A 12,659-nucleotide genomic window follows, 5' to 3' on the forward strand; every position below is an offset into this window, starting at 1 on the left:
CACACACACACACACACACACACACACACACACACACACACACACACACACACACACACACACACACACACACACACACACACACACACACACACACACACACACACACACACACACACACACACACACAGTAAAAAGCAGCATAGTGCAGTAAAGAAAAACAATGTTCATTAGAAAAAGTACACCCAATAGGATTTTTGTAGCCCTAACCAAGATGTTGTTTGTTCGTTTTAGTTTGGATTATTTGCTAATCTAATTGAAGCTTTTAAGGCTTTAAATGTCACTACTTACTAAAACTATACACAATAGACATCTAAATAGACTTGAACATGGTTAGATGGCTCCCTCTAGTGGCTGTGACCCTGAACAACAGCACCATTTTAAAGGCCACAGTTCTGTCAATCACAATATTGGCCCCCAGTGTTTGCTAGCAGGGTCCTAATGGCAATTCCAAGTTCTGCCAATGTGTTGACACTGCTCCAAGTCTTTCTATGTATGTATGTATATATCCATCCATTTTCTACCGCTTATTCCCTTCAGGGTAGCAGGGGGCACTGGAGCCTATCTCAGCTACAATCGGGCGGAAGGCGGGGTACACCCTGGACAAGTCGCCACCTCATCGCAGGGCCAACACAGATAGACAGACAACATTCACACTCACATTCACACACTAGGGACCATTTAGTGTTGCCAATCAACCTATCCTCAGGTGCATGTCTTTGGAGGTGGGAGGGGCCTATCCCCAGGTGCATGTCTTTGGAGGTGGGAGGAAGCCGGAGTACCCGGAGGGAACCCACGCAGTCACGGGGAGAACATGCAAACTCCACACAGAAAGATCCCGAGGCCGGGATTGAACTCACGACTACTCAGGACCTTCGTATTGTGAGGCAGACGCACTAACCCCTCTTCCACCGTGCTGCCCTGTATGTATATATATATATATACATATATATATATATATATATACTGTGCATACATATATATATATATATATATATATGCATATATATATACACATACAAATATGTATATATGCGCATATATATATATATATATATATCAGGGATGTCCGATAATGGCTTTTTGCCGATATCCGATATTCCGATATTGTCCAACTCTTTAATTACCGATACCGATATCAACCGATACCGATATCAACCGATATATGCAGTCGTGGAATTAACACATTATTATGCCTAATTTGGACAACCAGGTATGGTGAAGATAAGGTACTTTTAAAAAAAATAAAATAAAATAAGATAACTAAATTAAAAACATTTTCTTGAATAAAAAAGAAAGTAAAAAAATATAAAACCAGTTACATAGAAACTAGTAATTAATGAAAATGAGTAAAATTAACTGTTAAAGGTTAGTACTATTAGTGGACCAGCAGCACGCACAATCATGTGTGCTTACGGACTGTATCCCTTGCAGACTGTATTGATATATATTGATATATAATGTAGGAACCAGAATATTGATAACAGAAAGAAATGGGGGGAGGGAGGTTTTTTGGGTTGGTGCACTAATTGTAAGTGTATCTTGTGTTTTTTATGTTGATTTAATAAAAAAAACACACAAAAAAAAAAACACGATACAGATAATAAAAAAAACGATACCGATAATTTCCGATATTACATTTTAACGCATTTATCGGCCGATAATATCGGCAGGCCGATATTATCGGACATCTCTAATATATATATATATATATATATATATATATATATATATATATATATATATATATATATATATATATATATATATATATATATATATATATATATATATATATATATATATATATATCAATCAATCAATGTTTATTTATATAGCCCTAAATCACAAGTGTCTCAAAGGGCTGCACACATACATACATTCATATATATATATATATATATATATATACATATACATATATATACATACATATATATATATATATATATATATATATATATATATGTATATATATATATATGTATATATATATACATATATATATACATATATATATATATATATATATATATATATGTATATACATACATATATATATATATATATATATATATATATATATATATATATATATATATATATATATACGTATATATACATATATATACATATACACATATATATATATATATATATATACATATATATACATACATATATATATATATATATATATATATACATATATATACATACATATATATATATATATATACATATATATACATACATATATATATATATATATATATATACATATATATATATACATACATACATATATACATACATATATACATACATACATACATATACATATATATATACATATATATATATATATATATATATATATATATATATATATATGTATATATATATATATATATATATATATATATATATATATATATATATATATATATATATATATATATATATATATATATATAAATATACATATACAGTTTCACATTGCATTACACAAATGTTTTGACACAGAATGTGTTGTCGTAAATGGTTGCCACAAAGTGACATGAGGTTTACTGCACACTGTAAAGTGTTTAAAGAACAAAACACAGCAGGAGACCTACTTCATTTTCTTCTGAAATTTAATGATGTCACTTGACATGCCTCGAACCATCGCTCTCCATGTGTGTGAGAAGAAGTCGTCTTCTTTTGGGGACAATGTTCGCAGGGACCCTCGTCAACTAGCTGCACCTTTGCTATTTGCAACATGGAAAAGAGAAAACAATGTGAGGGTGTGAGGTGGGAGCACTACAAAGAACACATGCTGCATGGCAGGGCTATTCAACTGGGGGCCACATTTCCAGAAAACTAAGGACCTGGGGGCCAGACTCCCCCCTTTGCTATTAGTCATATTTGGTATCTTCAGGATAACCAGTGTCCTCCACAGCAGACATTTCATTTATTTTGTCAGAGTTACAGGAGCGCTCTGCTCTTTTTTAAAAATTGGAGTCCCTTTTTACCAGAACTCGCAGGTCAAAAAGTGCTGAAATAGAACTGGGACTACCGACTGGATGTGAAGTAAACAAACACATGAGTTGTTATTAGAAACAGATGTCATGTCAAAAAGACGAGGACTCAAAGGGGTGCCCTGCCACCACAGTCATGTCAATCCCAAGTTAGAACCCTCCAGTGGTTTTTGCACATATTTGCTGCAAAAAGAATTGTCTCCCAAGTTTTGGACGGGACTCGGTAGGGTGTCATCCCGAGGCCGTATTAGGCCCCCAGTTGAATAGCCATACTGTATACATAAAAGCAGCTCATTAAGAACGGCAAATACTTACGTAGTAGTGGTCCTGGTAATGGCAACCTGAACAAGAACACAATGGTAGTAAGTGAGATTGTACTTTGGGTGTGTACTTAGGGCAGTGTTTTTCAACCTTTTTTGAGCCAAGGCACATTTTTTGCGTTGAAAAATAGCGGAGGCACACCACCAGCAGAAATCATTAAAAAAACGAAACTCAGTTGACAGTAAAAAGTCGTTGTCGCAATTGTTGGATATGACTTTAAACCATAACCAAATATGTATCAATATAGCTCTTGTCTCAAAGTAGATGTCACCACTTGTCACATCACACCCTGACTTATTTAAACTTTTTTTGCTGTTTTAGTTCTTGTCTTGCGCTCCTATTTTGGTGTCTTTTTCTCTTTTTTTGGTATTTTCCTGTCGCAGTTCCATGTCTTCCTTTGAGCGATATTTCCCGCATCTACTTTGCTTTAGCAGTCAAGAATATTTCAGTTGTTTTTATCCTTCTTTGTGGGGACATTGTTGATTGACATGTCATGTACGGATGTACTTTGTGGACGCCGTCTGCTCCACATGCTGTAAGTCTTTGCTGTCGTCCAGCATTCTGTTTTTGTTTACTTTGTAGCCAGTTCAGTTTTAGTTTTGTTCTGCATAGCCTTCCCTAAGCTTACAATACCTTTTCTTAGGGGCACTCACCTTTTGTTTATTTTTGGTTTAAGGCTTTAAGCATTAGGTACCTTTTTACCTGTACACTGCCTCCCGCTGTTTCTGACATCTACAAAGTAATTAGCTACCGGCTGCCACCTACTGATATGGAAGAGTATTACACGGTTACTCTGCCGAGCTCTAGACAGCACCGACACTCAACAACAACACATCATTTGCACACTATAATTACTGGTTTGCAAAACATATCTTTAACCCAAATAGGTGAAACTAGATAATCTCCCACGGCACACCAGACTGTATCTCACGGCACCTAGTGTGCCGCGGCACAGTGGTTGAAAAACACTGACTTAGGGTATGTACTTACACTTGGTGACACTAACGCTCCCCTGTGTGCACAGAATCCGGCTGGTGTAGTATCTCCACACACACGGAACCTCCCTGCTCTCTCGGTCTTTGAGGATTATTGTCCCAGATTCTTGAATGTTGTAGTTTGCGTACTGGTCCAGGTCCACTTCACAAAAGGCTTCTGCAGAAAACCAAGAATGGATCACAACGATCAATCATTTTGGTCAGTGTTTTCCCCCCCGTACAGGTGTTTTATTTGAAGTGACTCTTGCCTTTGCAAGTGGGTACTTTTGACCAAGTGCCGTCGTCGTAGCACACCACAATCTCAGGACCCACCCGCTTGTAGAAAGAGTTGCAGGCGTACTTGAGGGACATGTCACGCTTTCTCACCACGTCACCGTTGGAAAGGCGCGGGTACGCTCCGCAGTTGTCCACTCAAAGTCAGAAAAGAGTTTGTTTCACATGAATATTGGACAACACACACGGGGGGTCCTCACTTTTTACACCCAAAAATAAAGCAATCGGGGGCCATTTTGATATTTTTCCATTTGCAAAAGCAATACAAAATATAGATTTGTTTGAACCTTTAGAGCTCCCTCAAGTTCGGTCTGGGGACCCGGAAGGATCTCAGTCATAAAAATGTTAAAAACAAGTCGTGGGTACATTTTTTTAAAATTATCTATTGTTGAAATCCGTAAATCAACTTCAGGTCGATCTGTCCAGGTGTTTAAAAAAAAGCATTTTTTGTCAAAAACAAAAGTTTTTTTCATGGCAAAAACAAAAATATGGAATATTTCCCCCCCCCCCCAAAATTCTAAGAGGAATATTTGAAGTAATGGAAGCTTAGAGGTGACAGAGCTTTCGCTGCTGCTGCTCCCAAGCTCTGGAACGACCTACCTCTTAGTGTTAGACAAGCCTCCTCTCTTCCTGTTTTTAAATCTCTCTTAAAAACATACTTTTATTCCATGGCTTTTAACACTGAGTGATATCCATCCTGCAATGGCGCCCCATAATACACCTGCTGTGAACCGGTTTTTATGTTTTTATATTTTATTTATTTATTTTTTATCGTGTTCTGTTTGTGTTGTGTTAGCTCGGTTCTCGTATTATCTTTTAACCTGCCCATTGTACAGCACTTTGGCTACCCCTGTGGTACATTTTAAATGTGCTTTATAAATAAAGTTGATTTGATTTGATTGAATAAGTCAATAATTATCAATAATTATGAACTCTAATTATAATAGTAATAATTATGTTTGGGCAATAACAGTTGAAAAAAAAATGTTGGGGTCTCTAAAAGTCCCAACTCATAAAGTGTTAAAAATAAGACTTAAGTCTCTAGAGCCACTTCACACCTATTGATTATCCATCCATTAAAAGTTTTTATTTATTTTTTGTCTGTTTTGTTTTATGCTTTTTTTGTCAAAGTAAACGTTTTTTATAGCAAACACACAAAATATGCAATATTTTCCTCCCAAAAATATTTCAAAGCTGAAAATTTGTTGTGAAGTCATTGGAGCCGTAAATAAGTCAATAATTATCAATAATAATGAACTAGTATTATAGAAGTAATAATTATTTTTTGAGCAATAACAGTTGAAAAAATAAAATGTTTGGGGCTCTGAAAGGCTCAACTCATAAACGTGTTAAAAATAAGACTTAAGTCAAGAGTCACTTCACACCTCTCCATTATCCATGGATTAAAATTTTCTATTTATTTTTTTGTTTTTGTTTTGATGCTCTTTTTGTCAAAGAAAACGTTTTAATGGCAAAAACACAACATATGCAATATTTCCCCCCAAAAAATTCCAAGTGGAATATTTGAAGTAATTGAAGCCTTAAATAAGTCAATAATTATCAATAATTATCAACTAGTATTATAGTAGTAATAATTATTTTTTGAGCAATAACAGTTGAAAAAAAAAAAAGGTTTGGGTCTTTAAAAAGGCCAACTCATAAAAGTGTTAAAAATAAGACTTAAGTCTCTAGAGTCACTTCACACCTATCCATTATCGATAGATCAGAAGCTTTTTTTTGTTTTTGTTTTATGCTCTTTTTGTCATAGAAAACATTTTCATGGCAAAAACACAAAATATGCAATATTTTCTCGCAAAAATTCTAAGTAGAATATTTGAAGTAATTGAAGCCTTAAATAGGTCAATAATTATCAATAATAATCAACTAGTATTATAGTAGTAATAATTATTTTTTAAGCAATAACAGTTGAAAAAAAAAAATTTTTTGGGGTCTTTAAAAAGGCCAACTCATAAAAGTGTTAAAAATAAGACTTAAGTCTCTAGAGTCACTTCACACCTATTGATTATCCATCCTTTAAAAGTTTTTATTTATTTTTTGTCTGTTTTGTTTTATGCTTTTTTTGTCAAAGTAAACGTTTTTTATAGCAAACACACAAAATATGCAATATTTTCCTCCCAAAAATATTTCAAAGCTGAAAATTTGTTGTGAAGTCATTGGAGCCGTAAATAAGTCAATAATTATCAATAATAATGAACTAGTATTATAGAAGTAATAATTATTATTTGAGCAATAACAGTTGAAAAAATAAAATGTTTGGGGCTCTGAAAGGCTCAACTCATAAAAGTGTTAAAAATAAGACTTAAGTCAAGAGTCACTTCACACCTCTCCATTATCCATGGATTAAAATGTTCTATTTATTTTTTTGTTTTTGTTTTGATGCTCTTTTTGTCAAAGAAAACGTTTTAATGGCAAAAACACATAATATGCAATATTTCCCCCCCCCAAAATTCTAAGTGGAATATTTGAAGTAATTGAAGCCTTAAATAAGTCAATAATTATCAATAATTATCAACTAGTATTATAGTAGTAATAATTATTTTTTGAGCAATATCAGTTGAAAAAAATAAAATGTTTGGGTCTTTAAAAAGGCCAACTCATAAAAGTGTTAAAAATAAGACTTAAGTCTCTAGAGTCACTTCACACCTATCCATTATCGATAGATTAGAAGCTTTTTTTTGTTGTTTTTGTTTTATGCTCTTTTTGTCATAGAAAACATTTTCATGGCAAAAACACAAAATATGCAATATTTTCTCGCAAAAATTCTAAGTAGAATATTTGAAGTAATTGAAGCCTTAAATAGGTCAATAATTATCAATAATAATCAACTAGTATTATAGTAGTAATAATTATTTTTTAAGCAATAACAGTTGAAAAAAATTAAATTTTGGGGTCTTTAAAAAGGCCAACTCATAAAAGTGTTAAAAATAAGACTTAAAGGCCTACTGAAAGCCACTACTAGCGACCACTAGGGATGATGTTTGATAAGGAATTATCGAGTTCGAGCCTATTATCGAATCCTCTTATCGAACCGATTCCTTATCGATTCTCTTATCGAGTCCAGATAGGTTGTTGTATATGGAAAAAAAACACCCAATATTTGGTTTAACAAAAGCTCACTTTTATTATATAATAAAAAAATAAAATCTAATAAATAAATAAATATTGACTTCTTTTCTTATCAAACAACCGGGAAAACCGGTTTCGAGTATCATCCCTAGCGACCACGCAGTCTGATAGTTTATATATCAATGATGAAATCTTAACATTGCAACACATGCCAATACGGCCGGGTTAACTTATAAAGCGACATTTTAAATTTCCCGCTAAATATCCTGCTGAAAACGTCTCGGTATGATGACGCCTGCGCGTGACGTCACGGATTGTAGCGGACATTTTGGGACAGCATTGTGGCCAGCTATTAAGTCGTCTGTTTTCATCGCAAAATTCCACAGTATTCTGGACATCTGTGTTGGTGAATCTTTTGTAATTTGTTTAATGAACATTGGAGACAGCAAAGAAGAAAGCTGTAGGTGGGAAGCGGTGTATTAGCGGCCGGCTGCAGCAACACAAACACGTAGCCGGTGTTTCATTGTTTACGGTACATTCCCGAAAGACGACAGTCAAGCTTTACCATTGGCCTGTGGAGAACTGGGACAACAGAGAGGAGGACTTTGAGTTGGATAGCAGACGTGCTACCGTGAGTACGCATGAGCTGCGGCTTCCAAACATTTGATCGCTTGCCCGTACGTGCGTGCCGCTATGTGCATGTCACGTACGTAACTTTGGGGAAATATATGTGCTGTATGAACTTTGTAGAGGTGAATGGTACTTTGGGCTGTGGGATTGAGTGTGTTGTGCGGGTGTTTGAGTTGTATTGGTGGGTTATATGGACGGAAGGGGGAGGTAATTGTTATGTGGCATATTAAATATAAGCCTGGTTGTGTTGTGGCTAATAGAGTATATATATATCTTGTGTTTATTTACTGTTTTAGTCATTCCCAGCTGAATATCAGGTCCCACCAGCCTCTCACAGCATCTTCCCTATCTGAATGGCTTCCACTGCCCTCTAGTCCTTCACTCTCACTTTCCTCATCCACGAATCTTTCATCCTCGCTCAAATTAATGGGGTAATCGTCGCTTTCTCGGTCCGAATCGCTCTCGCTGCTTGTGGCCATGATTGTAAACAATGTGCAGTGTCATGTCTGCGATTATGTTTTGTTTTAGTCATGTTCGGTTTTGGTTTTGGACTTCTTGTGCACTTTTATTTGTCACCATAGCAACCATTAGTTTCACCTGGTTCACATCGTCATGTCACGCACCTGTTCACGTTTAGAGTCACGCACCTGTTTTCACTGAGCATGTCACTATATAAGTTTTTCTGTTTCTGTTGTTCGTGCTGGCGACATCACACTCCTGCCACTCTGTTCACCCTCATGATCCATGCTGCTCTTTTTTATGCCCCTCTTCTCATGTCAAGTAAGTTTTGTTATTGTTCATAGTTTTTTGCCTTTGTGCTATAGTGTTTTATTTTCATAGCCACGTTTTGTACTTCCGCCTTTGTGCGCGCTTTTTGTTAATCCCCTTTTGAGTTAAAATATTAAACATGTCCTCACCTGCACGCCACGTATGGTCCAATTCATTTGCACCACTGGAGAACCAACCACGCCACAGACCGAGTCATGACAGTGCAGATGTGAGGAGCTCCACAACCTGTGACGTCACGCTACTTCCGGTACAGGCAAGGCTTTTTTTATCAGCGACCAAAAGTTGCAAACTTTATCGTCGATGTTCTCTACTAAATCCTTTCAGCAAAAATATGGCAATATCGCAAAATGATCAAGTATGACACATAGAATGGACCTGCTATCCCCGTTTGAATAAGAAAATCTCCTTTAAGTAGGCCTTTAAGTCTCTAGAGCCACTGCACACCTATCCATTATCCATCCATTAAAAGTTTTTATTAATTTTTTTGTTTGTTTTGTTTTATGCTCTTTTTGTCAAAGAAAACGTTTTCATGGCAAAAACACAAAATATGCAATATTTTACCCCCAAAAATTCTAAGTGGAATATTTGAAGTAATTGAAGCCTTAAAATAGGTCAATAATTATCAATAATAATTAACTAGTATTACAGTAGTAATACTTATTTTTTGAGCAATAACAGTTGAAAAAAGTCCCAACTCATAAAAGTGTTAAAAATAAGACTTAAGTCTCTAGAGCCACTTCACACCTATTGATTATCCATAGATTAGAAGCTTTTTTTTGGTCTTGTTTAATGCTCTTTTTGTCAAAGTAAATGCTTTTTTATAGCAAAGACACAAAATATGCAATATTTTCCTCCCAAAAATATTTCAAAGCTGAATATTTGATGTGAAGTCATTGTAGCCTTTAATAAGTCAATAACTATCAATAATTATTACCGTAACTAGTAAAATAGTAGTAATAATTATTTTTCAGCAATAACAGTGGAAAAAATTTACATTTTGGGGTCTCTAAAAGTCCCAACTCATAAAAGTGTTAAAAATAAGACTTAAGTCTCTAGAGCCACTTCACACCCATCCATTATCTATGGATTAAAAGTTTTTAGTAATTTTTTTGTCTGTTTTTGTTTAAAGCTCTTTTTGTCAAAGAAAACGTTTTCATGGCCAACAAAATATGCAATATTTCCCCCCCCCCCAACATGATTTCAAAGCTGAATATTTGATGTGAAGTCATTGGAGCCCCACATAGCCCCCCCCCCCCCCCACGGAGCAGCGCCCCTAGTGGCTGGCTGGTTCAGACTGGATGCCTGCCCACTCCCGCCGTTGCAAGTCTTGTGGTTTCTGTGTCAAACATGCAAGTTTTTTTACACTCCAGACTGCGCCCCCTCGTAGGAGCCTGGTCTGAGATCGACTTTTTATTTTACTCATCCTCCCCCCGCGTCTTTTCCCCACCTTTTACGGGGCGCCGTGATTGCCGACCCATTAGCGTTCCCGTTCTGTCTCCAAGTACAATGTATGTCGGATTGTGCTGAAAATGAAATGTTGCTGTACTTGTGCAATGACAATAAAGATCCATTCCATAGCGTACTATACCGTACCATACCATTTTTTAAAGCAATGACAGCTTCAAAGAAAAAAAAAAGTGTTATTAAAGTCGACATTGCAATACATTTCACCTGTTTCCACTTTTTTGATAGTCATTTTAGAACGCGTCGCGGGTCCTGCAAAAAATAGCCGCAAATGGCCCCCAGGCAGCACTTTGGACTCCCCTGCTGGACTGCAAGGTATGATAAGAGAGTTGTACCTGGGACCTTCAGAGGTGTGCTGCTGCTGCTGCTGCTGCTGCCAGAAGTTGTTGCAGATCCTTGCCAAGAGGACAAACAAGAAATGCTGAAGACATGTTGGACTGGTCAACACTGACCAAGTCTTGGATACACGCACTGTAGACTGTGGCTCGTGTCAAAGAACATTTCTATTTTCACCTCATAACGTCACGTGTTGAAGCCCTCAGCAGAATCTAATTGTATTTGTGTTTATATTTTTTATATACAGTATATTACATAATCAAGCCTGAATGTAATTTGGTGCATGTTTTCTAGTAATATGTTCAATCATTATTTTAGGAGTGTTATGTATTATTTTATTGTATTTATAAATTAAAATATTATTCATGCAATATTCTATTTGTGCAAAATTAAGATTTAAACATGTTAACGTCATTAAAACAAATGTATAAACCCTCTAAACTCAACTCCAAGCAGGATTTGGCCCCAGCCTTTAAAAATAGGCCTTGATGCTGGAGCCAGTGGACTATGAGGGCAACCCTGCCATTATTTTCTTACCCGTGGCAGAGCAGGAAGCGACTTGGAATGTGATTGCAACAGCGTGTGCAAACTATATAATTGAGTATACCTACTCAGTGGCCTTGTGGTTAGAGTGTCCGCCCTGAGATGGGTAGGTTGTGAGTTCAAACCCGAGTCATACCAAAGACTATAAAAATGGGACCCAATACCTCCCTGCTTGGCACTCAGCATCAAGGCTTGGAATTGGGGGTTAAATCACCAAAAATGATTCCCGGGCACGGCCACCGCTGCTGCCCACTGCTCCCCTCACCTCCCAGGGGGTGATCAAGGGTGATGGGTCAAATGCAGGGAATAATTTCGCCACACCTAGTGTGTGCGTGACAATCATTGGCACATTTTAACTTTACTATGAGTGGGTGTGTTGCGTGTGATCTACTAAGATTGTGTGTACAATTAATAGCACATGCAAAAGTTTAAATGAGGTTTATACCGGCTGTCGTCATGCAGGCACACAAACAAACATGTGGGACCTTTTCTATACTGAAGTGCGATCCAGCCAACAGAACCTACTTTGAGCAAGCTGACGGTGCACGGGAGGCACTAAAATGACCCGGATGCAAGAAAATGCATATTACAAGACATAGCACAGATAAAATAATAGATTTCCTTTATGAAAAAACTAACAGTATTTTACAAAAAGCTAAAAGACACAAAAAAAATAATTTGCATTTTTTTAAAATCAGTGCCTAAAGTCATCCAGCGGCTGGAAAATTATAAAACGATATTGTAATATGTACAATATACACACTGCAAATATATACAGCATATATATATATATATATATATATATATATATATATATATATATATATATATATATATATATATACTGTATATATGTAATATATATATATATATATATATATATATATATATATATATATATATATATATATATATATATATATATATATATATATATATATATATATATATAATGTAGTAACAGACACCTTCATAACAATATGTAATATGTACAATATTTACCGTATTTTGATGATTTGAATTTATTGCTGGAACTAATTATTCCGTTTCCATAGCAGTGCACTTCTGACTTCCGGCAACAAATGTGTGTTGCTAATTCCGGATACAAAAAGGTATCTTTTTGAAGCTGAACATACTGAGGATGAACTACTGCTTCTAGAAGCGAGCACAAAGGAAGAGTGAGACGTTGTCGCGGACGGAA

The 12,659-nt window shown here is 35.6% G+C and overlaps 1 protein-coding gene across 1 annotated transcript in view; it reads right to left on the bottom strand.

The window, feature by feature from the left end:
- Positions 1-2,618: 2,618 nt before the first annotated feature.
- LOC133650161 (complement factor H-like) overlaps positions 2,619-12,659 on the bottom strand; it is a 31,000-nt gene continuing 20,959 nt past the window's right edge. Inside the window, exons 7-11 of the mRNA XM_062047085.1 lie at positions 10,915-10,974; positions 4,585-4,746; positions 4,332-4,493; positions 3,336-3,361; positions 2,619-2,750 (exon numbers count right to left, since the gene is read on the bottom strand). Coding sequence (XP_061903069.1) covers positions 2,736-2,750; positions 3,336-3,361; positions 4,332-4,493; positions 4,585-4,746; positions 10,915-10,974 — 425 coding nt within the window. The 3' untranslated portion in view covers positions 2,619-2,735. The remainder of the gene's footprint in view (positions 2,751-3,335; positions 3,362-4,331; positions 4,494-4,584; positions 4,747-10,914; positions 10,975-12,659) is intronic.

This window comes from Entelurus aequoreus, linkage group LG05, assembly GCF_033978785.1.
Source record: "Entelurus aequoreus isolate RoL-2023_Sb linkage group LG05, RoL_Eaeq_v1.1, whole genome shotgun sequence".
NCBI classification, from domain to species: Eukaryota; Metazoa; Chordata; class Actinopteri; order Syngnathiformes; family Syngnathidae; genus Entelurus; species Entelurus aequoreus.